Source organism: Mugil cephalus, chromosome 14 (assembly GCF_022458985.1).
Source record: "Mugil cephalus isolate CIBA_MC_2020 chromosome 14, CIBA_Mcephalus_1.1, whole genome shotgun sequence".
Lineage (NCBI taxonomy): Eukaryota > Metazoa > Chordata > Actinopteri > Mugiliformes > Mugilidae > Mugil > Mugil cephalus.
This window is the reverse complement of record NC_061783.1, coordinates 24,538,316-24,561,922: the sequence shown is the minus strand read 5'-3', so window position 1 is coordinate 24,561,922 and position 23,607 is coordinate 24,538,316. Positions and strand designations below refer to the sequence as shown.

General features: G+C 45.4%; 3 protein-coding genes and 1 long non-coding RNA gene across 5 annotated transcripts in view; all 4 read right to left on the bottom strand.

Moving 5' to 3' along the window:
• LOC125019798 (protein MTSS 1-like) overlaps nucleotides 1-5,864 on the bottom strand; it is a 46,918-nt gene extending 41,054 nt beyond the window's left edge. Inside the window, 1 exon segment of the mRNA XM_047604759.1 lies at nucleotides 5,095-5,864. Within this exon segment, the coding sequence (XP_047460715.1) occupies nucleotides 5,095-5,166 (72 nt within the window). The 5' untranslated portion in view covers nucleotides 5,167-5,864.
• A 2,887-nt stretch (nucleotides 5,865-8,751) lies between these two features.
• On the bottom strand, nucleotides 8,752-9,213 carry LOC125019800. The gene is made up of 2 exons (XR_007114122.1): nucleotides 8,912-9,213; nucleotides 8,752-8,830 (listed from the first exon to the last, which is right to left on the bottom strand). It is a non-coding gene; the product is annotated as an uncharacterized LOC125019800 (long non-coding RNA).
• A 3,737-nt stretch (nucleotides 9,214-12,950) lies between these two features.
• LOC125019769 (secretagogin-like) lies at nucleotides 12,951-17,102 on the bottom strand. Its single transcript, XM_047604748.1, has 11 exons — nucleotides 16,935-17,102; nucleotides 16,130-16,200; nucleotides 15,680-15,775; nucleotides 15,512-15,601; nucleotides 15,267-15,323; nucleotides 15,032-15,109; nucleotides 14,897-14,952; nucleotides 14,152-14,197; nucleotides 13,968-14,027; nucleotides 13,621-13,689; nucleotides 12,951-13,430 (listed from the first exon to the last, which is right to left on the bottom strand). The coding sequence occupies exons 1-11, from the start codon at nucleotides 17,002-17,004 to the stop codon at nucleotides 13,305-13,307; spliced, it is 819 nt and encodes a 272-aa protein (XP_047460704.1). The 5' UTR covers nucleotides 17,005-17,102; the 3' UTR covers nucleotides 12,951-13,304.
• Nucleotides 17,103-17,244: 142 nt separating this feature from the next.
• LOC125019746 (F-actin-uncapping protein LRRC16A) overlaps nucleotides 17,245-23,607 on the bottom strand; it is a 31,794-nt gene continuing 25,431 nt past the window's right edge. For both annotated transcript variants that reach the window (XM_047604709.1, XM_047604710.1), the window contains 6 exons: nucleotides 21,951-22,488; nucleotides 21,190-21,229; nucleotides 20,916-21,107; nucleotides 20,686-20,832; nucleotides 19,083-19,277; nucleotides 17,245-18,597 (listed from right to left, as the gene is read on the bottom strand). In XM_047604709.1, coding sequence (XP_047460665.1) covers nucleotides 18,482-18,597; nucleotides 19,083-19,277; nucleotides 20,686-20,832; nucleotides 20,916-21,107; nucleotides 21,190-21,229; nucleotides 21,951-22,488 — 1,228 coding nt within the window. In that variant the 3' untranslated portion in view covers nucleotides 17,245-18,481. The remainder of the gene's footprint in view (nucleotides 18,598-19,082; nucleotides 19,278-20,685; nucleotides 20,833-20,915; nucleotides 21,108-21,189; nucleotides 21,230-21,950; nucleotides 22,489-23,607) is intronic.

Sequence of the window (23,607 nt, the reverse complement as noted above, 5' to 3'; positions counted from 1 at the left end):
GCTGCTCATATAGCTCCAGCCTTTATGCTAAGCTAACAATCTGCTGGTGCTCAACGTAGTGGTGGATGGAAGAGTTTCTAGGGGTACGATACGTATCACGATACCTGGGTCACGATGCGATACATTACTTCGATATTATCATATTGTGTTATATTGCAATATTCTACATAGTTCACTGAGAATTTTTAAATGGAGTCATAAAAAATATTAATCCAAATGATCCATTTCCAATTTATTGCACTTCTACAGGAAAAGTGCAGAACTTGGTCAAGAAACGTCCAAAACACGACTTTCTCTCTAAGACATTCAAAATCGGTACAAAAAGTATCGTGATATTTTTTCCCTCGCCTACTTTTTTCTAACTTAATGAATAATTACTAAGAGCAGGACTTGAACTAAATGCACCGACTGTAACGTTTAGTATTTAGTTACAGTATGAAACGCATTTCAGTAACAAGCTGCAGCAGGAAAAGTCTCACATCAGCTCCTGGGTCGACGCCAACGAGCACCACAACACAACACAACACAGCACAGCACAACAAAACACAGCACAACACAACACAGCAAAACACAACACAGCAAAACACAACACAACACAGTACAACACAACACAACACAACACAACACAACACAACACAACACAGCAAAACACAGTACAGCACAACACAGTACAGCACAACACAACACAGTACAACACAACACAACACAGCAAAACACAACACAACACAACACAGCACAAACAGAGTGACCCATTTGGCTGAAGCACTAAAGTCAATGCAGCCGCTCTGAGCTGGTGTTTCCATGACGATGCCGATACAGAAACACCAGATTCAGCAGAGGACACCAAAACACAGCCCAAAAAAAAGAAAGAAGGAAAGAAAGAGCAGGACTAATTTACCTCTGAGGTAATTAAAACTTCAGGCCAAGATAAACGGTAATTAGCATCCAGCTAATACGCTCCGAGTCTTTACTACGAACCACAGAGTCACAACAAACAGAGTCTCTCATACAGATACGGGTCAGCGCGGTTTAGAAACTGGACTAGTCTGATTCTCACGAAGACGTCACCGCTCATGTAAGCGGCTTCTAGGAAGAAAACTCTAGAAACACCGTGACCTGGATAACGGCCGATAATAACCAGCTCTCAGATGTTTGGACTCACAATCATCAGGACTCAAGGTCAAACTGACTCTTTCAAATCAGTTCAGAGACACGAGAAGTAAAATGTAAAAAGAGAATGAATTAATACTGAGCTATGATTCTGATGCTGTGTGTCTGTCTCTGGTCCTCCCGTCCCAGTAGAGTCTCTGTGGTCCTTCCTAAGATGTCAGCACAGACCATAATAACCTCAGAACCAACAACTACATAAAGCTTCAACATTTTTCAGGCCAAGGGCCCAAACTGATGGAGACATTAAGTAGAGACCCCCTGTAGACGATATGAGTTCTATAATAAACTCGTGCTATTTACATATTTATATTATATTTATCCCTTCTCCCTTCAACAAAATATGATGGATTTATGTTGACGTGTATTTAAAGGAATTGAAATTTGTGGAAAATTAAAAAACGTATAAAAAAAAAACAATCAACCAAAGATTTTGCTGTGTCTTCGTTGAAGACCTTTGATTTAAAGAGTTAAAAACTATTTGAAACTTAATCAATTTGTTGAATAATCTATGTCAAATAATTCTCTGGTTACTGATTCTCAGATGTGGAGATTTGTTTCTGTTCCTCCAAATTCATTTGAACTATTGATCAGACGCTGAAGCCTCCATGAAATTGTGGACTTTTCAGAATCAGCCTTGTGGAGGCAAAGAGCTCATGCATGGATTTCCCAACTATCATCTAACTGCAGAACTAAATGTAAAAATTTATTTAGTAATAATATGAAATGCATTTCAGTAACAAACTCTTCAGCTAAGGATCCTAGATTTAACCATCAACGTCTAATCAACCTGCGTTTTCTTTAGTTTCTCTCGTTCTCAGACATTAAAACCATCAGAGCTGCTGCAGGAAACGTCCAGAAACTGGTCTGTTAACGTCTAGATACTGACCCGTCATTATCTGCTTCTAGTCTGACACTAACACAACCAGTCCCCAACAGAGCAGCTGCACAACGACTTCCCACCACAATAACATCGTCTTCCAGCCACGTATCAAACCACAGTCACTTTCAACCGAACACAGAAGCTAGTGACCAGCAGACCAGCTGCTCTAGACGAGGTGAAACCCAGCAGATAAGACCAGAGCAGAGCAGAGGCCTCGTCTCCACTCATTCCAGCTTCTGCTCTACGGGGAAAAGCCGATAAATGAGGCGTCTGAAGGCAGACGTGAAGCTAAAGCAGCTCAGAGAATAAGAGGATGAGCCTCTGCCTCCTCCAGGGTACAACAGATCAGTTCCACTTAAACGGATCAACAGCAGCGCCTCAGTGTTAGCAGCACAATGATGGCAGACACGCTCACGCTCAGACACAACATCTGGATGTGGAGCACGGTGACGTGAAGAAGGAGCTAAGACGCTACGACTTCATCACATCCGGGGCAGGACGTCAGTGTCATGAGAGGACAGACAGTCAGAGGAGACCAGCATCTAATGTTTTCATGCTGTAGCTGCCAACATATTGTTGTGATTGGTTAAAGTGATGAAGAAGTTACTCATGGGAGCAGGTTTACCTTGTTTTCTACCACAGCGTTTTAAGGCTCTTTTTTTAAAGGTGGTGTAGAAGTGATGCTGGATGTGTGTTACCAGACTCTGTTCCCCTGATGGACGCCACCATTTGGCCGAATTTAGTCCTTAGTCACAGCGCTGGTTTTCAGCGTTCAGGTCTTTACTCTGGAGGAGGTTTTCTTGTAATAGTTGAGGGGCTAATCCACTCAATGGCCAAGGTTTTGTGCTTATTAATAATTTTACAATAATGATAATTGTATTTGAGACTTTTTTAACATGTTGCTTGAAATGAAGATTGGAATCATCGCGTTATTGGGGAAACATTTAAGGATTTTAACGTTGAGCACAGATGAAGAATTAAGAAGAAAATCGTTCCATTTTCTCTTCCCGTCCTCCAGACGAACCAATCAGCTCTGATTCAACACGCTGACCTGATTGGTCCGGTCTAAACGTGGCTACGGTGCAGGACCAGGGTCACCCACCAGTGGCTTAGCGAGGAGTCACAGCCTTGACACCAGCTCCTAAAGTCTAACAAACCCAAACAGAAGCCTCTCAGGTTCCAGGACGTTCAGTTCCTGCAGAGGAAAAGAAGCCACGACCAGATATATCCGATACATCCACGATACAAATCGGATCGATACCAGGACCAGTCAAGTCTGATCTTCTTCTTCTAGTTATTTATTTGAGGAATCGAAGCTGCTAACGTCAAACGAAGAGGTTCCAGGGTCTTTGTAGTGTCACATCTCAGATGTGCATCTTGAAGCCGGTGGTTGTGACGCTGCAGAGCGAGAAGCCTCCACCCACACATGTTTACACGGACGGAGGGAAACCTGCGTCTGACTGTCTGAGAGTCACAGGCATGAATTAAACATCAGGCTTCACTCCATTATCAGCCTCCAGTCAGCAGCTACGGAGGAAGAGAGCGGCTGCAGCGCTGACGACGTCTGTGATATCACGTTATTAACGATAACACACCAACGTGATTCAGGCAGGATAAAGACGGAGAGAGGACGAGCATCCAGGAGACGAAGGAGGAGACGGACTGGATGGACGGGGGATAAAGACAGGACATGAGGGGGGGACAAACCTCCCCCCACCGTCTGTGAACGACACCTGTTAGAAACCACCTGTCTGTTATTACGTCACCGTGGCAACAGCCCCTCCCCTTCCAGGCTCATAGTGCTACTTACGAGGACACCTGTAAACTACACCTCACCTGAACCAGCCCCCCCTGGCCCACCTGGCCCCCCCGTTGGCTCTGACACCCTGGGTAAACCACTCCTCCAGCCTATGACTCATAACAGAGGCTGTTTCCATGTTTACACTAGTCCTCCACTACTCACAGACCAGACCCAGACCCAGATCCAGATCCAGACCCAGACCCAGACCCAGACCCAGACCCAGATCCAGATCCAGATCCAGACCCAGACCAGACCCAGATCCAGACCCAGATCCAGACCAGACCATGTTGATGGATATTAGAATGAATCCATTCCTCTGAACATCGCATCTGCTCCACGTCAGTATGAGGAGTTTCCAGGAGACGATGGAGACGATGGAGACGACGGAGACATCCTGAACGTCTTCTAAGACTCTAGACATTGAGGACATGGAGGACTCATCCATCTGTAACTGTTCCACCCTTGTTGATGTGTTTCCGTTGATGCTCAGTTGTAACATCACATACGAACACGGCTCTGGAGGAATCCCCCTTTCAGCAGAGGAGCATGAGTCAGAACTGACCAACACTAAATACGAGTCAGTTCATCCTGGAGATGAACAGATGTTCACGTCATTTAATGCTGCCTCATGAACACTATCAGCTTCACTAATCTCCATCAATCACTATTTCCATGCAAACCAGAGTGAAATCCTCCCATTTTATCCAAATTATTCCGTTTACCATCAAACAGGATGAAGACAAGGAACAGATTCTCACATTTTAGACTCTTTTGATATATTCTACTGTAAAATGTTAAACAAAACAATGATTCATTTAAATGCGAGTTCCTGTTGCATGCATCTGTCATTATTAGAAACCCACATCATCATCATCATCATCCACAGCCTCATGACATAAATCTGAAGGGAGGACACCGAGCAAACTGTCCTGTATTGTGTTTTCATGTCACTGCAACACTGTCACTCATCCCTGCAGTGTAGTGTAGCCTGCAGCTGTGTTTGGATGAAGCTGGCTTTACAGGCTTTTTTCCCTCCTCCTCCTCCTCCTCCTCCTCCACCTCGTCCACCCTCCCGGATCATTAGAAGATTAATGAAGCGACAGGCGCTTGTTTTCTGGTTCTGTGCAACAGGGTCTGGTGAACGCAGCCCCTGCAGGACGCGGAGCAGCCGCCCTGCCCGCCTCATTCACAACATTCATCACATCCAAACTCCCCTGCCCCTCCGCCTCCGCCTCCGCCTTACCTTCATGTCTCCTATGACGGTCTGGAACAGCCCCCCCAGCGCGCTGCACTCCCGCTCCATCACCGTCTCCATCTTCAGCTGCGTCAACGGACAATTACAAGCGGTGCTCTCAGTCGGAGCTTCTGGAGTCCATAAATGAGACAAACGGCACAAAGACGCGGCTCGGTGGTGGTTTAAGGTGGAGGAGGTGGTGGTGGTGGTGGCGGCGGAGAAAAGGCTCAGAGTCGCGCCGCAGGGTTTCCCCGGCTGATGGAGAGCAGAGGGCGGGCAGGAGGAGAACCAGGGCCGGTCAGAGTCCACTCACAGCGGATAGGTCCCATGTCTGCAGGGGGAGGAGAGGCATGTTGGAGCGGAGGACGCACACACGATCAACTTTACGCACCGAGCTGCGCCACTGAAGGTGACGAGGAGGGGAGGACCGGGAGCGCGCAGAGGAGCTAGTGAACGCGCGTCAGCAAGGCCCCGCCCCTTCAGCCCCTGGAAGGTTTTTTGTTAATGGAGAGGTCTGATAGTAGAGCAGAAAATCCAGGATCTGAATGAAATAATCACATGTGCTAAGAAGAAAGACTGCAGGTATAAGACGATGAAACAGAAAAGGAGATTAAAAAAAGTCATGAAACGCATTTATAAGGAGATTTGACTAGAAAAATAGCAAAATAAATTTTCTAAAATTACACTCACGAGTTTTAAAGTTGGTATTTTGCCCTTTTTATATTCATGTAATGACGTGTTGTTTCTTGTTATGTCTTCAAACATAAAACTGGGATATTATGAAAGCTTACTTTTTATTTTAGAGGCAGTCTGCTCTAAAATATGTTGATTTCAGTCAGTAAAATATTCAGTACAGACAAGTTGACCTGAGGACACTTGTCTGAACATTTAAATTCATTCAGTAAATTCAAGTATTTTCGTATAACGTCTTTACTGTGGGTCAGAGGCGTGGCTGTCACTGACCCCTGATCTCTCCCGTTTTTAAAACTACATCGCCACCTAGTGAGTATTTACTGAACTATGTGGAAACAGCTGAGGCAGAAAAAAAAAGATATTAACCACCATCAGCTGCTGCTTGTGGTTCCTGGAGTTTTTGAAGGAGAATGGAAGGCAGAGAGATCCCAGACTCCTTCTCTACCTTTAAGGTAAAACTGTCTCTGGGTTTCTGACCTGCATGTAAGATACATGATCCTGAATACATGCTTTTATTCATGACATTCTTTAAAGAAGGAGCTGAAATGAACGAGGAAAGAGACGTAATTCTTTATTTTGTATTTACTGAGAAGTGTGACAGCTGAATCATGGAATTTCTGGATTATTTCACCCACACAACCCATGTGCATGTGCATTACTTTTCTGACACTGCAGCTTTTGCTAACACCCTGTCACATCAGAACAAGTTAAACACTCTCTTGCACCATCCTTCCTTTCCTTTGTAGCCGCTCGTCCATCAGACATTTAATGGTGAAACTGAGAGAAACAAAAATGCAAACTGGACTTCTGTACATGCACACAATATAAACGCATACACACTGAACAGAAGCTTGAAATAATGATGAAATAATGGATACAGTGAGTTCAACAGGCAGGACTGCTGAGGTAGGAGCTGGAAAGATTTCATCTGCAGAATATTGTAAAGTTATTATTTTCATCCAAGTCTAAAAATGCTCCCATCTGGGGCTGCATCTAAAAGACAGAGGGGATGGATCACTCACGGATTAACAGAAAAAAAAATGACAACAAAGAGGTTAGCACAAAGAAATCAGCTAATCACCCAAAAGACACAGAGACTGCAAAGTGACCACAGAAAGACATTAAATGACCATAATGAGGCCCCAGGATGTGGAAGCTGACCATAAAAAAGCCACGAAGGAGCCGAAACATGACGACTTAACGCTGAAAGGCTCTTCACGTGGGAGGGCTGATATGACCTGATTCAAGGGCCACAGCGTTGAGTGGAACAGCTCTCTCAGGCTTCTCTTCCAACCCGGGCTGGTGGAGCTAGTAGAGCAGAGGTGTCAAACATAAAGCCCGGGGGCCAAAACTGGCCCGCCAGAGGGTCCAATCTGGCCCGTCAGATAAATTTGCAAAAATTACACTGAAGATATCAGCTGAAAATATTTGATAAAATAAGAAATTGCACTTGCACCTTGCACTTAAGAAATTCATGGTTGTTCATTACATGTAGCTCTACTTTTTTGCACTAAAGCAAAGGGAAACATTTGGAGTTGTCCTCATTTACCAGTTAATAAGCTATTCTGTTACTGGTCTGGCCCCATTGAGATCAAATTGGGCTAAATGTAGCCCCTGAACTAAAATGAGTTTGACACGCCTGTAGTAGAGGCAACAAAAGGTGATGCACGATACAAAATGACGCTTGCATTGCACCTGCAAGGCCAGCAGGAGCAGAGGAGGGTAAACACCTCCTCCCTCAGGAGCTTCCTCAAGCCCTTCTGCAACCATCTTCCACTTTATGCAAGAATAAACACACCCACACATGAGGGTTTCACACACGAGTGTGACAGTCAGTGATAGACCCCCCCTCCCTGAATAAGCAAGGTTCCATTATGGCAGCTGAGAGGGAAACCAGGGGACATTTAGCTCCAGACCAAAGCTCGGTAGTTGCAGGGACCAGCTGATAGAAACATCTGGGGTCAGATGGTGAAGCTGGCTGAGCTTCAAACAGTCAGAGCTGTGTCATTATAACCACAGACTCACTGCCTAATGACAGGGAGCAACAACACACTGACACTCAGCGCACAAAAACAGGCACTCTGTCATTAAAACCCCCTCCCAAAGAAAACTAATAACAGCTATCAGAGAGAGAAAAGGGGGGAGAATCAACACAGCAAAGAAGGGGGAGGGATCTAAAGAGACAAGGAGATGGAGGCCGGGGCCCTGCAGCATCTAAGGTCTAGTTTGTGTGTTTTTATGTGCACATCAACGAAGAGGAATAAATATTACACAAAGACAAGCATCTGATATTCAAAGAGCTGTTAATCAACCATTAAGGCCTGATGCAGTCGTTTGTCACAGTTTCCAGAACATTAAGTTCATGTCAAAGCTGAGAAACAAACAGGTTTGAGAATCGGGGGGGAATTAAAGCCAATTCTGAATCCAGTTCCATCATTTCCTCAAATGCTATAACCAAGATCTGCATAGTAGCAGCAGGTAGATCAGAACACAGACCAGTCTTTGACACATTTATGAACTTTATAGACTCGACTGATGCTAAACTGTAAACTGACACATCCCCTCCGATCGTTGGACTTCAGATGTTGCAACTTTTCAAATTTCACAGGTGCTGTAAAACAGGAAAAGCTCAATTCCATGATGCCATGATGGACTGGAAGCCCCAGCTTTTCTAATCTCATGAAGCATCATCAGCAATACAGCATTCTCCACTTTCCTTCGATGCTCTCATGTCCGATCATGTCGGTTAAATGCAACGAGCCCGTTCTTCCAAAAGGAGCAGAAAGTCCAGATATGTGGACAGATGTGGGAAGGAAAAGTAAAGTTGTCAAAAAAAGAAATACAGATACCAGAAAAAAAAAAAACCTGAAGTATTTGTGCTTCATTACTTTCCACCTCTGCAGGTGAGAGTATCAGGCTACAAACTCCATCCCCAACCTACTCATTAATATCTGCAAATTAAAGCATCAACGGTGTAATTTCTTTGACTTTAATAGAGTTTTTTGCACTAGTGATGCCACACCAGGACCAACACCTTCCACCCTTCAGGAACCTGAGAACAGAAACAGTGTTAAGTCTCAAACATTAGCCTTCGACATGAAACTTGATCAAATGTGAGGCCAGTTCAATCTACTTCATCTGGTTCAGGGTTGACGAGGTCTGTCAGACGCAGGTGCCATTAGTCGCCACCTGCGATAAGACCTGGGAGCCAACGGAGCTGGTCTAGAGCTTCTTGGATTGACGTTTTGTGGGGGCCCAGACGCGTAGCTCGGCCACTGCTGTGGCTTGGTCCCAGACGGGTAGCCTGGCTGGGGCTGGGGCTGGGGCTGGGTCTCAGATGGGTAGTTTGTCCACTCCTGTGGTTGGGGCTGGGACTGGGGCTTGGTCCCAGACGGGTAGTTCGGCCGGAGCTGGGGTTTAGGCCGGAGCTGGGGCCCAGACGGGTAGTTCGGCCGGAGCTGGGGTTGAGGCCGGAGCTGGGGCCCAGACGGGTAGCTCGGCCATTCCTGTGGTTGGGGCTGGGGCTTGGGCTTGGATGGGTAGCTTGGCCGGGGCTGGGATTGGGGCTTGGATGGGTAGCTTGGCTGGGGCTGGGGCCCAGACGGGTAGCTCGGCCACTCTTGTGGTTGGGGCTGGGGCTGGGGCTGGGTCTCAGATGGGTAGTTTGTCCACTCCTGTGGTTGGGGCTGGGACTGGGGCTTGGTCCCAGACGGGTAGTTCGGCCGGAGCTGGGGCCCAGACGGGTAGTTCGGCCGGAGCTGGGGCCCAGACGGGTAGTTCGGCCGGAGCTGGGGTTGAGGCCGGAGCTGGGGCCCAGACGGGTAGCTCGGCCATTCCTGTGGTTGGGGCTGGGGCTTGGGCTTGGATGGGTAGCTTGGCCGGGGCTGGGATTGGGGCTTGGATGGGTAGCTTGGCTGGGGCTGGGGCCCAGACGGGTAGCTCGGCCACTCCTGTGGTTGGGGCTGTGGTTGGGGCTTGGATGGGTAGCTCGGCCGGGGCTGGGGCCCGGATTGGTAGCTCGGCCACTCCTGTGGTTGGGGCTTGGGCTTGGATTGGTAGCTCGGCCACTCCTGTGGTTGGGGCTTGGGCGAGTAGCTCGGCCACTCCTGTGGTTGGGGCTTGGGCGAGTAGCTCGGCCGGGGCTGGGGTTGGGGCCCAGACGGGTAGCTCGGCCACTCCTGTGGTTGGGGCTTGGGCTTGGATTGGTAGCTCGGCCACTCCTGTGGTTGGGGCTTGGGCTTGGATTGGTAGCTCGGCCACTCCTGTGGTTGGGGCTTGGGCTTGGATTGGTAGCTCGGCCACTCCTGTGGTTGGGACTGGGGCGAGTAGCTTGTTTGGGGCTGGAGCTTTGGCCCAGACGGGTAGCTTGTTTGGGGCTGGAGCTTTGGCCCAGACGGGTAGCTTGTTTGGGGCTGGAGCTTTGGCCCAGACGGGTAGCTTGTTTGGGGCTGGAGCTTTGGCCCAGACGGGTAGCTTGTTTGGGGCTGGAGCTTTGGCCCAGACGGGTAGCTTGGTTGGGGCTGGAGCTTTGGCCCAGACGGGTAGCTTGGTTGGGGCTGGAGCTTTGGCCCAGACGGGTAGCTTGGTTGGGGCTGGAGCTTTGGCCCAGACGGGTAGCTTGTTTGGGGCTGGAGCTTTGGCCCAGACGGGTAGCTTGTTTGGGGCTGGAGCTTTGGCCCAGACGGGTAGCTTGTTTGGGGCTGGAGCTTTGGCCCAGACGGGTAGCTTGGTTGGGGCTGGAGCTTTGGCCCAGACGGGTAGCTTGTTGGGGCTGGAGTCTTAGCCCGACGGGTATTTTGGTGGCTTGGAGCTTGGCCCAGACGGGTAGCTTGTTTGGGGCTGGAGCTTTGGCCCAGACGGGTAGCTTGGTTGGGGCTGGGGTGGGTAACTTAGAAACTCCTGGGGATTTTCTGGGAAGGTGAGCTCAATTGGTTGACTTGAAACAATAGTCGGTTGAAACTTATTTACTTTCGGGGGTGAGTCCAACACGCCAACTTTGGTCTGGAGGACACCCGAATTAGTTTGATCGTAGATCTCTTGTGGAGGTTGTCTGGGCTTTGAAGAGATCGTTGACCTCAGACTGTACCTAGAAACATTTCCTGAAGGACTGTGACCTTCTACTTGACTACCAGGTCCATGAGTATCTGGAGAGTCTCCTAGTTGGGAAGAAGCAGGCTGATAGTCATGAGCCATATCAAAGTAAGGTTTAACACCACTGGAGCCTCCACCTCTGTTGCTTAGAGCTAGAAACAACCAGAAAAGACCATTTTAAAAGTTTAAGAAGACAGTAAATGGACATAGACTGTGTGGAGTGGATTCTCACCATTTGCATTTTGCCCAAAGGCCAAAAGTGAGAGCAACAGCACCCTGAAAATGAAATGAAGAACAAATCAATCAAACCAGGCTGGTGGAACTGCAGATAACATGAAGACAAATACCTGACAAATAATCCAGACACCATCCTTCACTCATCCACCACAAAGAAATGAAAGAAACCACCATCAGCTGTCAGGGGCCTTTTAAAATGCCCAGTCAACTAATTACATCTCACACTGGCACCATCTCCATCTACCTGAGCAGGTGTTTTCACTTCCACTAATCATCAGTTCAACATTCCCTTCAGCTGAGAGGCTCTAAGCTCTAAAAGCTCAGTTAATAAATTTTCCTCATCTTCCTCCTCTGGTGTTTGGCTTTTATTCATTGGGATGTCTACGGCTGCAGCCTAAACTCAAGACAGGCTGACTTTGACTTTGTTGATCCTGTTTCCTCTGTGGTCAGTATAAACTATTTCTGCTGCACATTCCTCCGGATCCTTTTCACTTTAGCATTTAGCCTTATATATCTTTTAAACATGTAAACTGGAAAATACATGGTCTTCTAATGGTCAAACCTGAGGGAAATCACAGCATAAACATTCAACCCTTGAAATACTGGGAAATTATACATTTAAACCCTAGAGTGTTACTGTAGTGCAAACTTTTGTGAAATCTTTCAATAGAAACTCAAGATCAGTGAAGTTACCATATATGGTTCCTTGAGTTAACCCTCAGGCATCTGTTTAACTTACCACCTGCTTGTAACCTTAGTGGATAAAAACATCCATGTCCAAAAACTGCTATTAAAACTTCTGTTTTTTTCTGTATAAACCACTTCAGCACTTGAAAAAGAGTGTATATGTGGCCCATAGACACACACACTTTCAAATAGCTGCTAAGCCCATTAACACGAGCAGAAACGAATGAAATAAACATTTTATTCATAGGCCCTATAACAGGGGAATGGATGGTTTTAGTGTTGAACATGAAAAATAACAAATCTGACCATTTTTCTCCTGAATGAACCCTAATATCACAGAGTGAATGATTTTATTGTGTCGTGGCTGAGAGATTAATAAATGTGGTTATAATGACAGTCAATGGAACATTTTTAGACGTAAATTTTTAATCTGATGCTACAAAAAACTAATGATGCAATCAAGTCAATACTTAAGATAATGTTGGTCACATCCAAGACTCAAGACTAAAAAAAAAAAAAAAAAAAAAAAATGGACCAGCCACCCAACATTTGTTTTATGAAAAATAACTTAATTTTTATGATTTTTTTTTTTTTTTGTAAAAAAACAAACAAAAAAACAGTGATTTTTAAGTAATCAAACTGGAATTTAAAGGGTTAAAAATCCTCAAACTGGTTGAATTTTTGATAGATTTGTAAAGTACTGAAGTGGTTTAAGAGATTTATGAGTAAAAATCAGAAAAAAATATTAATCAGTTCAGTTTCTATAGCAGTTTTTGTTTCATGGGTTTTGTCCACTAAGGTTACGAAAGGGTGGTGGACTTTTTTTAAAGAATTTATTTTATTTATATATTTTTTGGAATTTCAAAATTTGTGTAGAGATGTTCATATGCACTAAAATGTGAAGGAAGGAAGCGTGCAGGTGATGATGTCTCCATTGATATCTGATCTGATGCAGTGCACCAGCATGGTCACATCATTAGTTTTCATTTCTAGTGTCCAGACTCTTTGGACCAGTGAAGCTGCTGGATCGTTGCCCGTGTTTTCTTCTACGCTGTGGTGTGTGCAGCGTCTTCAAATAAAAGAATTCAACCTCTGAATTGTGTCAGAAGAGGAAGACCGATCATTTTCCCGGTTTCAAAATAAAAGTCGTGCAGACGTCGTTTCAGACAGTTTATTAGCACATCACAAAGAAGCAGCGTGCCGTTGAGTCATGAAGAAACACCACCGTCAGGAGACACTATCCAGACATTTCATTTTTTGCATCTTATACCTCAGAGCTCCACCGTTATCATTCTATCTGACACAGATTCACGTTTAATGTTTAATGCACTCTACGTTCAACTTTAACAGAAGAATGTACAAGGTCCTGGTAACAGGAGAAAAAGATATCAATACAGGAAGTTCTTTACATGAGGGGCTCTGGATGTGACGAGGAATAAATCCAGTGTGAACAGAGCAGTGGGATGATGCAGTGGGATGGACAGAGATGGAGGGAGGACGCGTGAAGAGCGTTAGCTGAGCTTGAGGCCGAGGCAGAGAGCCAGCTCGTTCTTCTGGATCTTTCCGTCCCCGTTGATGTCACAGTGACCCATCAGGGCTTTCCTGAACTTGTCCAGGTCTGTTCCACTGATGCTGGGCTGTGGGTGGGTGGCACAAAGGTCAGAGGATCAAAACACCAAATAAAAGGTTCAAGTGGTGTCTGAATGAAAAGGGGAGGGAGTCATTTAGTGCATCAGGTTTAGTTCACGTTGTTTGAATCCTCTTTAGTTTAGTTTAGTTGTATTATTGTCAAAAACACGTGCACACTTGAACAGAAAAGAGTTTCACCTTCACCAGCTCCATCATATCCTTCACAAATCCATCCACCTCAGGGCCCTCCAGCTCGCCCGTCTTACTCTAAAAACAGAATATTTATAACATATATAAACCATGAACAACGACAAACTCCAAAGAAAAAAAAAAACTGCACCGAAAAAACAGAAAAATACCTGAGAGATGTGTAAAGACCAAAGTTAATAAAAGAGTAAAACGTTAAATGTGATCCAAGAAATGTAGATGAGTAAAATCTGATACAACATATGCGATACACAACGAAGCGAACACGTCAAATCCATTTGATCCTCACTGGAAAAATTTAAAACTAGACGATAATGAGCAAATAAATGTGAACTCACAACGTCGTAGTGAGCAAAGATCTTCTCAAAGTCCCTCTTTCTGTCCTCCTGGCTGCAGGCCTGAGACCCAGGAAACCCAGAGACGTTAGCACTTGAAAGTCCACAACACATTCATGTGCAAACAGATGAAAGCATCTAGACTCTAGATTTATTTAGCTTCCATCTAAATACCCTGCAGACTTACATCCATCTTAAACTTCAGCAGGAAGTTTTCTTTCAGCGCCAAAATTCTAGAGGAAGAGAAATAAATGTTAAGTAGATGTCACAGACACATGAAGGGTCTCATCAGTGTTCACATGTGTTTCTAGACTTCTGAAAAGAACTTATAATCTAATCCACTTTTCTCCCGGCACAGAAAACAACAATGGAGAAAATAAATATAAATTAACTGGCATCTATGTCACTTCTGTGTGTTTCTGCTGCGTGTAACAAATAATTCTGAGTAATATAATGAATCAGTTATAACATGAGTTATACCGCTGTAGTTATGCATGTAGCAACCACACGTAGGTTTAAAACCTGCAAACTTATTCAAAACAACCACAACAGATGCAACGTTGTCCCAGAGAGGAACAGCTTGATTTTAAACGATGCAAAACCAACACAAAGAGACTTAAACGATCAAGAGATTGGCCACAACACATGCAGAGCCACCACAAAGAGACTCAAAGGTACAATTAGATGTGCAACACAAACACAAGGACACACAGAGTTATTGGACAGGGACTCACAACAAACTTAAAATAATCAGAAAATGTCCACAACAGATGAAAAAATGAAATGAGAAGCAGTGGACCAGAAGATCCCTGTGGGTTAAAACCGATCACGCAAAAAGATTCCAAACGACGCAACGTGACCATGAAAGATACAAAACCAAACACAAAGAGACGTAAAATGACCAGTGGTCCAGGCTCCATCACCATCAGTACCTGGCCAGGTCGTTCAGGTCCAGTCGGCCATCTTTGTTCTTGTCAAACATCTTCATCTACACGGAGGAGAAAAGTAGAAAAGTCAGAGTGAAGGAGCAGGAAGTGACAAACACCACGTCCTCCTCCTCCTCTCACCATGGTGTCCGTGTACTCCTCAAGTTTCTCAGCGGTGACCGACTTCTTGTGTTGGAGGAACAGGTCCTGGAGGAAGCCCTGGAGGGACACACAAGGCTGGTTAGAGGGAATGAAACAGGACGTGGGAACAGACACAAAGGAAGCTAGATCTAAGTTTATTTAATGTGAATGTTGTTGGAATGACAATAAAGTTTCATTGAATCCTTGACGGTAAAAATCTTTATCTTTGAATCACCTTGAGCTCGATGTCTGAGATGTAGCCGCTGCTGTCGGTGTCGTAGCTTCTCCAGATCTGGAATTAATAAAAAAAGAAAGACTGATTACAACCAACACCAACATCCCAGTAAAGTGTTGACGCGTGTCGGTCCACCAAGCGTTTTCTTTTCCATCATAGACGTCCTTCAGGGACGGGTCTGGAGGCTTCATGAGCAGCTTCGGTTCCTCCACCTCCTTCATCAGGAGCTGACCTTTGACCCTCACCCTCATAAACTCCACGCTGTTGTTCAGCGGCGTCTCTCGGCGGAACAGGAGCAGGAAGTTCTCCTCCTCAGGAAGCATGACGGTGGCCAGCTGGAAGGAGGACACACTTTTAGATACTCAGACTGTGGGTGGATGTGTCGGTTACAGGTGGGGGCGTCTCCTCGGTACCTCCTGGATCTGGAGACGTCTGTCGGACGCGGTGTCGTACGCAGACATGTATCTTTCTCTCAGTCTTCTGACTTTGTCCTCAGTGATCTCCTCCCTCTGAAAACATCAGCGACATGTTCAGGGTGTTAGGCGGCCGGTCACACGTTGGGCTTTTTTTTTTTTTCAATTATCTTGGGTTCAGAGTCTAAAGCAGATCTACTACTGGGAATAAAATCACTGCCAGTGTCAATAAATAAAGAATTAAGCATCAGCTTTGACAATAACAACAAGGCTGCGGCAGAAAACAACCACCACTTGTTATAAGTGGAGAATTGAACTGTCTTTAGCGCCCCCTAGTGGCAGCTTTGAAAGAAGACACACTGGGTCTGAGCTGGAGACAGAAGCTGAACAGAATCACCTCAAAGATCCTGCAGAGACCTGAGACCTGAGCTGATACCGAGTTAAAGTTACCTTCATCCCAAGTTTCTGCAGCATGTGTTGGAAGAAGGCGTCCAGCTGGTGCCACTCGATGTAGCCGTGGTCTGGAGCGAAGGAAGGAAAAAAAATACAGAGGAGTTATACTACTTTTATGAATGCATTAAATCTATGTTTTACAGACAGACAGACAGACAGACAGACAGACAGACAGACAGACAGACAGACAGATAGATAGATAGATAGATGTGCAAAATGTGCAGTAAAATTAATATATTTTTATATTTTATTTTTCTTCTGACAGAGCAGCAGCCAATCAAAAGTCATTATTTCACTTTCCATTTCATTTTATTTTTATTTATTTTTTTTTTAGAAGAATGATCTTTTTAATAGTTTTCTATGTTTTATTTCCTTTTTAGGGGAAACAGCCTGGAAATGAAGACGTTTATTCCAATTCTTTCAGCCTTTACTGATGATTTAACCTATTTTTTTGTTGCTTTTTGTCTCTTGGTTAGTTTGTGATGAGCTGTTTATCTCAGGACGAGACACAAATACAAGAAAAAGAACAAAAAGAGCTGCAGTGATCCTGAAAACATCCACATCTACGGCTTTAATGTCACTTCTGTCTTTTTTTTTTATCTCTTAAAAGACACAAAATACTTCTAATATAATATGTAAAGACTATCAAGGACCTGAAGGAAATCTGATGATTCACTGATGATTAAATAGTTCTACAACATGCTACACAAAGTCCTCTCTGAACTCACACTTGTTTGACTCATTAAATCGTTTTTAGTTTCACGTTGGATAAATGAAGCGACGTAAACTCTCCTTTTCTTACCGTGTTTGTCAAAATGTTGCCAGATCTGTAAGAAACCTGCAGCGTCCAGGTTTTCCAAGGCGCTGTCCATGGTGCTGGAGACCAGTCCGACGAAACCGAGACGAGGGGGGACGACTTTAAAAAGAAAAAGAAAAAAAAACTCGCAGACAGAGACGATTCTTCAACGAGATAAAATAAAAAAGCTAAAATCTGCTCGGACGACTTCACCCGCCGACGTCTCCTGAGGTCTGAGATCAGACAAACGAGACTAAAGAGAGAGGGACTGCTGGTACACGGAGGGAGGGGTGACACACAAAGAGACGCAGAGAGAGACCAGTAAAACAGGATTTATTGATACAAACACAAACACAGAAACATCTGACAGCTTATTGACTTTAAAAGAATAGATTTCTTTTAAAAAATATCCTCCCAGTAAAATAAAAACCATCACCAAGTTTTAATGAAATGATTTCTCTGCTCACGATACAATAAAGTTATTTATCTCTGATATAAAACCCCCATTTATTGAACAAACGTCAGTACATGCAGTATTTACACTGATCCCGGGGGTAAGTGCAGCGTCCGGCCTCAGGCAGACGGACAGACGGACAGACGGGGCGTGTTCTGGTGAGCATACAGCAGCAGAGACACATTTACAAAGAGGACACGCGTCCAAAGGTCCTCAGTGACTCACACGCACACAAAGACACAAATACAATGTTCAACTGCACATGTTCAGTCTCATTGTTTGAATTAAACCACATTTGGATGCATATCACGTATAAACCTCTTTTAAAGCTTTAAATCATGTTCATATCAGATTGAGAGTGAACTGTAAAACGCTTCAGGCCGGAAACTAAATACTAAATGAGCTATGGATGAAATGAGGGGATTATCTGGTTTAAATACAAGGCACCGGTTCAGACCATAAACCTCAACATCTGTCTGAGCCACGTTTGCTTCCTACGCTTTTTCTGTGCCTCAGTTCAAGGTAAATACTAAAGGATGTAAACTGAAACGGGAGCAGGAGGAATTCAAGCCTCAAGGCTTGAACTAAGAACCGAGGAGGAGAGAAGTGGAATGTGATGGACACTAGTTTGCAGACACGAAGCCTCCAAAAAGCACAACAGCTCATGATATTCTGATGTAAGAGGAGGCAGCATCTGCTCCATCTCTGCTGCAGTGACACAACAACGAGGCCTGAGCTTTGGTCATGTGATCTCTGCTGATGAGTGCAGGATAGAAAGATGAAGACGTGTTCACTGAAAGAGCAGCTACAGTGCATCACTTTGCACATAAAACCATGAAACTGTTCCAAATCTGAACCTACGACCAGACACAAACCAGTCAGACTCATTGTCTCAGTGCTTCGGACTAAAGTTTTTTGTGTTTATCCACTGCAGATAAAACCGGTTCTTTATGGTCTCAGACCTGTTGACAGAGACAGTAATGGAGCCACTTCAGAGTCAGAAGCTGAAGAAGAATGTGAAGCAGCGCTGGCGCCTCTGCAGTCGTCTCCTATGAGGACAGGGTGGGGGCGTGGGGGTGGGGGGGACGTCTGGTTGGACTCAGACAGAAGGAGCCTCGTCTCCAGACTCCTCCTCTGATGCGTCGTCAGCGCTCGGAGCTGGAGTCTCCTCCTCAGCCGGACAGAGGTCCACGTCGGCCTCAGACGGAGGCGTCACTGCAGGAGACAAAGACAGAGACAGAGGACAGAGGATGAGGACAATACGAAGACAGGACGGGACCTCCAGTAGGATGAGACTAAGTCAAAGCTCAGATCAGTTTAGAGTCGCACTCTTTCATCGTGTAGCAGGATGAGGAGGTCCAGGACGATACTGACACGTCCTACAGCTAAAAGCTTAGAAATACGTCTGTGCTTCACGATGACAATTTAGTTTTTACTTTTCTTTTCTTTTCAGATGGAAGGAGCTTTAACAAGTTCACACACAGAGGGAAAGTTATTTCTGTGAAGGGCCTCAGTCATTAAAGTTTCCTGAAGACGTTTCATCTCCAGTCTTTAGTTGTAAAGGACTGATGAGAAGTTTAAACATGAACATCTGTCACGTCTCTAACGACATGTTAACACCCAGACTGAAGGTCTGACCAGTTATTATATTATATCCGAGTTGAGTTTCATTTGGACTGAATGATAAACTGTGGTCGAACCGTAGGCGGGGAGAGACTTGGTGCGCTCGCGGTCGTCCTCCTTCTCAGCCGGAGGACACGATGAGCTCTTCAGAGACGACCACTGTCTTCCTCCTCCTCCTGCTCCTCCTGCTCCTCCTCCTGCTCCTCCTCCTCCTGCTCCTGCTCCTCCTCCGGACTCAGTCTCAAAAGCATCAGCGTCTGCAGGAAAGTCGGCTGCATGAGGAAGAGGAGAAACATGATCAACACACGCTGACGATCAGCTGCTTGTCTTTGTTTTTAAAAGATAAAAACTAAACCACACACTCATCAGAAAACATGGGAATATGACGCGTTACAGAAAAAGATTTGATGTTTGCAGATCTGTGATTTAGATGAGAGAAGAAAGAAGGACTGTAGAGGAACCGACATGTTAGTGACGCTTCAATGCAAATTTAGTTTAATGTGTAGAAATCATCCTAAAAGAAGAAGAGACAAACGAGTAGAAGTGGATGAAGAAACTTCTTCTTTTCTTCTTATAAACAAGTTGAACTTGAAAGTCCTGACAGACGTTTTCTACATTTACTGCATATAATATCAGATAATATCAGATTTAAAAGAGACAGATTAAATATTCTAATCTATGGACGCACTGACTCCTCAACATCCAGAGTAACAGGAGACAATAAAAAGCATTTTATCTTCCTGTCGGTGGTATCAGACCCATTCTTCTTCCTCTTCTTCTTCTCTTTACAGACTCAGGTATTAAACCAGGTGAGGACGACGTTCAGGAGCTCGTCTCTGTCTCCTTGATTTTAAAATCACAACTTTAAACTTTAGGCTCCGTCTCTGTGATGCGACAGGAGGAAACGCTGCTTTAAGGGGAAATACTGAGTTCCTGTGAGTGTTAATTACACCACAGAGGAGGAGGAGGAGGAGGAGGAGGAGGAGGAGGAGGAGGAGGAGGAGGAGGAGGAGGAGGAGGAGGAAGGCTGGGGGGACCTCTGCTGCAGATGTGCTGCTGCTTCATGTGTGGAGGCGTCAGACGCCCTGAAAGCATTCATTACTACACAAGTTGTGAGCTGCTAAATTGACTCTGTGTCACAGTCATGGAGCCTTTATTCTGAAGATAGGACATTATCTCCTCTTCTCTCAGTGACTGGTTCGTCTTTAAACCGGCTGAAAAGGAACAGACTGGTCCTGATGGGGTCGGGATTAACTCAGAGTTAACGGTTAATGTCAAATCAATCAGGAATAATTCACATTAGTGTTTGAGATTTATACAGAGGGAGGAAACCAATGAAAGAGAAAAGGGATTTATATCTAATAATGATGATGATAATAATGATAATGATAATTTCAAGGCATCCACGGTTGCTTCGTAAGAGAAGACCTGGGGCTGTGGGCTGAGTGGAGTAGGTCATAGAGAAGACATATGTTTTAGATGGGGCAGAAAGTCCTTTTCCCTGTAGGACTTCAGTGGAAACAGGGAACAGAAAGTGGGTCTGCAGGGACAGAGACTGGAGGACGCCACTCATGACATGATTCACTGTGAATCTGATCTGGAGACACATTAACTGAAGGTGATAATCAGAAGCTGAAGCTAGAAGCAGGTCAGAGATCATCTGGAAACAGAGACACGGACCGTCCAGAGGAGAGACCGGGGACAGGGGTCCTGCAGGACTGCTGCTGGTGCTCGGTCTGTCCTGCTCTGATGGCGCCCTCTTCAGGCGGGGGGCGGGCAGTGGTCCTTTGGGAGACGAGCCGCCGGCCGGAGCCTCGGACGATTCATCTGAGACACGTAAATAAATGATGAGTTTAGATACAGACAACGTGTCCCCTGACTCTGTCCCCTGACTCTGTCCCCTGACTCACTGAGGCTGCAGTTGCTTCCTGGTCTGGGACTAGTTGGACTGACGGGACCGGAGGGGCGGGACGCCACTGGGGGTTTGGTGGTCTGGGGCGGGGGGGGTCTGGGGGTGACGCTCGGAGGCTTGGACCTGGGCACCGGCTCCGGTCTGGACTCATCAGCGTCTCCTGGGACGTCAGGGTGGACGTCTGACTTGGCTGGAGGAGGACGCACGTGTCAAACAGGTTTTACAGCAGAGGTCAGGAGACACATGGATGGGACGGGTCTGGAGACACTCACCTCTGTCAGCCTCCACTTTGTCCCCTGACGACGAGTCCATCTGAGGACAGAGACACGTTTAATCCTGACTTTATTAAAAACACGAGACACATAATCCAACGGAAACGACTCTGCAACAAAAAAACTCAAACGTCTTTAGTCAGTGACACATTAATCTTTTAAATATTTGGTATTTGTGATCACGATTAGAGGATTTATGTAAAGAAAAGACTACGACAAAAATCATCTGACACAACAAACCAAATAAAGACAAAGATTAGAAGATTATAACTATTAAAAATAAACATAGAGTGGAATAAACCTCCGAGACAAATCCACTTTGCATTGTGTTTTTATCTAGTTCTTGAAGTTTGCAGCAGCTTCACTGTTTTTATTGTTGTTTGTGTTGTTTACTGTGTAGTTATTGTATTTCTTCATGTTCTTCCTGTTTTTGACAGTGATGGATGACCTGATTTTGAACTTTAACTTTTGAAGTTTACCTGCGGGCAGAAATAAAGGCCCCTGAACCTGAATAATGTAAATATTTCAGTGTTTGTTTAGTTGTTTAGTTTTTAACGTAAATGTGCGACGGCCTCACACACACCAGCATATAAAGGGTTAACAATCTGAAGTGATTTAGAAGTTAATTACTGAAGCTCAGCTTCTCACCTCCCCCACAGAGGAGTCTCCAAAAAGCCGTGGTTTTATTTTATTAACTGTAAATCTCAGTCTGAGAGAAACGTTCCTAATAAATAAAATGATGCTGAAGTGTCGTCTCTCACCTTCTTCCCGGCCCTCTTCTCCTGTCTGGCCTTCATCTCAGCCATCAGGTCCATCCCCATGACGGGGACGCCCATGTGTCGAGGTATGTGGGGGTTCTCCTTCTTCTCCACCTTCTCCTGTTTCTCCGTGTTCTCCAGGTTCTCCTTGACCTCCGCGTTCTCCTTCTCCTCCTCCTTTGCGGGTTCGTTGGTGGTGGTGGAGGTCGTAGACGCCTCCGCCTCAGGATCCGTGTGGTTCAGGGACGGAGCCCTGTGGAGCTCCTGGTGAGGCTCCGCCCATGCGGCTTGGCCCTTCGGTGGAGGCGTCGGGGACCTGGGCGTCGTCTCCTCGGTCACGGGGCTGACGGCGGCGGAGGGCGTGGCCTGCTGAGTGGGCGTGGCCAGCTGAGGGGGCGTGGTGGCGGACGCGGCTCCGTGACTCTTTTCTGAGCGCGACGTTCGGGACTTGATGAGGTTGAAGAAGCCGCTCTTCCTGGACTCACGCTTCTTGTCGGTGGCTTCTTGTGCGCTGGGCGGCGAAGCTCTGACACCGGGACGCCTGGACGAGATCAGGACATGATTCAGACTCACGCACACAACACAGAACTGCTCATGACGTAAAATCACACTGATGTTTGTTTGTTTACTGAAAGGGACGATGATGCACGTTAATAAACAAACAAACAGTGACGTTAACATGACGGATTGTAGCAGAGATGCTACATAACGTAGCATAAAACAGCGTAATATCTAGACAAGACATTATTATATCAGACAAACTCAACACTTAACTTTTTAGTTTGGCTTTTAACTGAGTCTTATTGTTTAATGTTTAATCTCTTTTATTGTCTCAGTGTTTTTGATTCAAGTTTGATTTGTATTTATTTATCTACTTATTTATCTAAGTCGTGTGTCTGTCTGTGCATGTGTGGGTGTTTGTTTTATCAGAAAAGGGAGAAGAGCAACAATAAAAAACAATGAAAATGTAATAAAGAGACGTTGAGCTACACACTAACTGACCAGGGATCATGGACCTGGAGTCGAGGATCAGAGGAGTTTCATATGGAAAGTTGTAAAGTGCTCGAGAGCTGAGTTAAAGTGCAGAAACGCTCGTTGTGTTGCATCTTGCCCAGTTGTGTAAGGAGCCAGATCACATTGCACAACGGCCATAACACACGTTTGCACATGCAGATGTGGATAGAAATATGGAGATGATCTGTCACATGTAGGTGTTTTCTGTGCTGAAGAGCATCGAGAACCGATTCTTTAAAAGAACCAGTTCCAACTGGTTCAACTCATCGACATCATTAACCTTCATGCTAATCGATTCTTTACATGCTGAATCGTTACGTCCCAGACCAGAAGGTGGCGCCTAAAAGTTCTTCAGTCTTTACAATGAACCACGTCACTGACATCATGTGACAACGAGGAAAACGTGATGCTGGAGAAACTGACACGGTCCAGAAGTGGCTTCACTTCACCTCCTGCATCATGAAATCCCCCGAGAGACACCATGTGTCAACAAGTCTCAGCAGAGTTAGCACAGGATCCACAGACCAGTTTCCTGTTTACAAGCTCTGATCTCTGGTTTAGAAACTAGACCAGAAATTCACAGGAGGAGTTGATAAGAAAGAATCAGATCGATAAAATCTTATCAATGCCCATCCCTCATTGTGAA

Bases quoted from the DNA above. Each gene is read 5' to 3' on its own strand.
- LOC125019769 (XM_047604748.1), bottom strand. From the start codon at position 17,004: ATGGACAGCGCCTTGGAAAACCTGGACGCTGCAGGTTTCTTACAGATC. The intron at 16,201-16,934 runs GTAAGAAAAGGA...CCTTCGCTCCAG, and splicing joins GCAACATTTTGACAAACACG to ACCACGGCTACATCGAGTGG. The intron at 14,953-15,031 runs GTGAGAGGAGGA...TCCTCCGTGTAG, and splicing joins AGGAGTACACGGACACCATG to ATGAAGATGTTTGACAAGAA.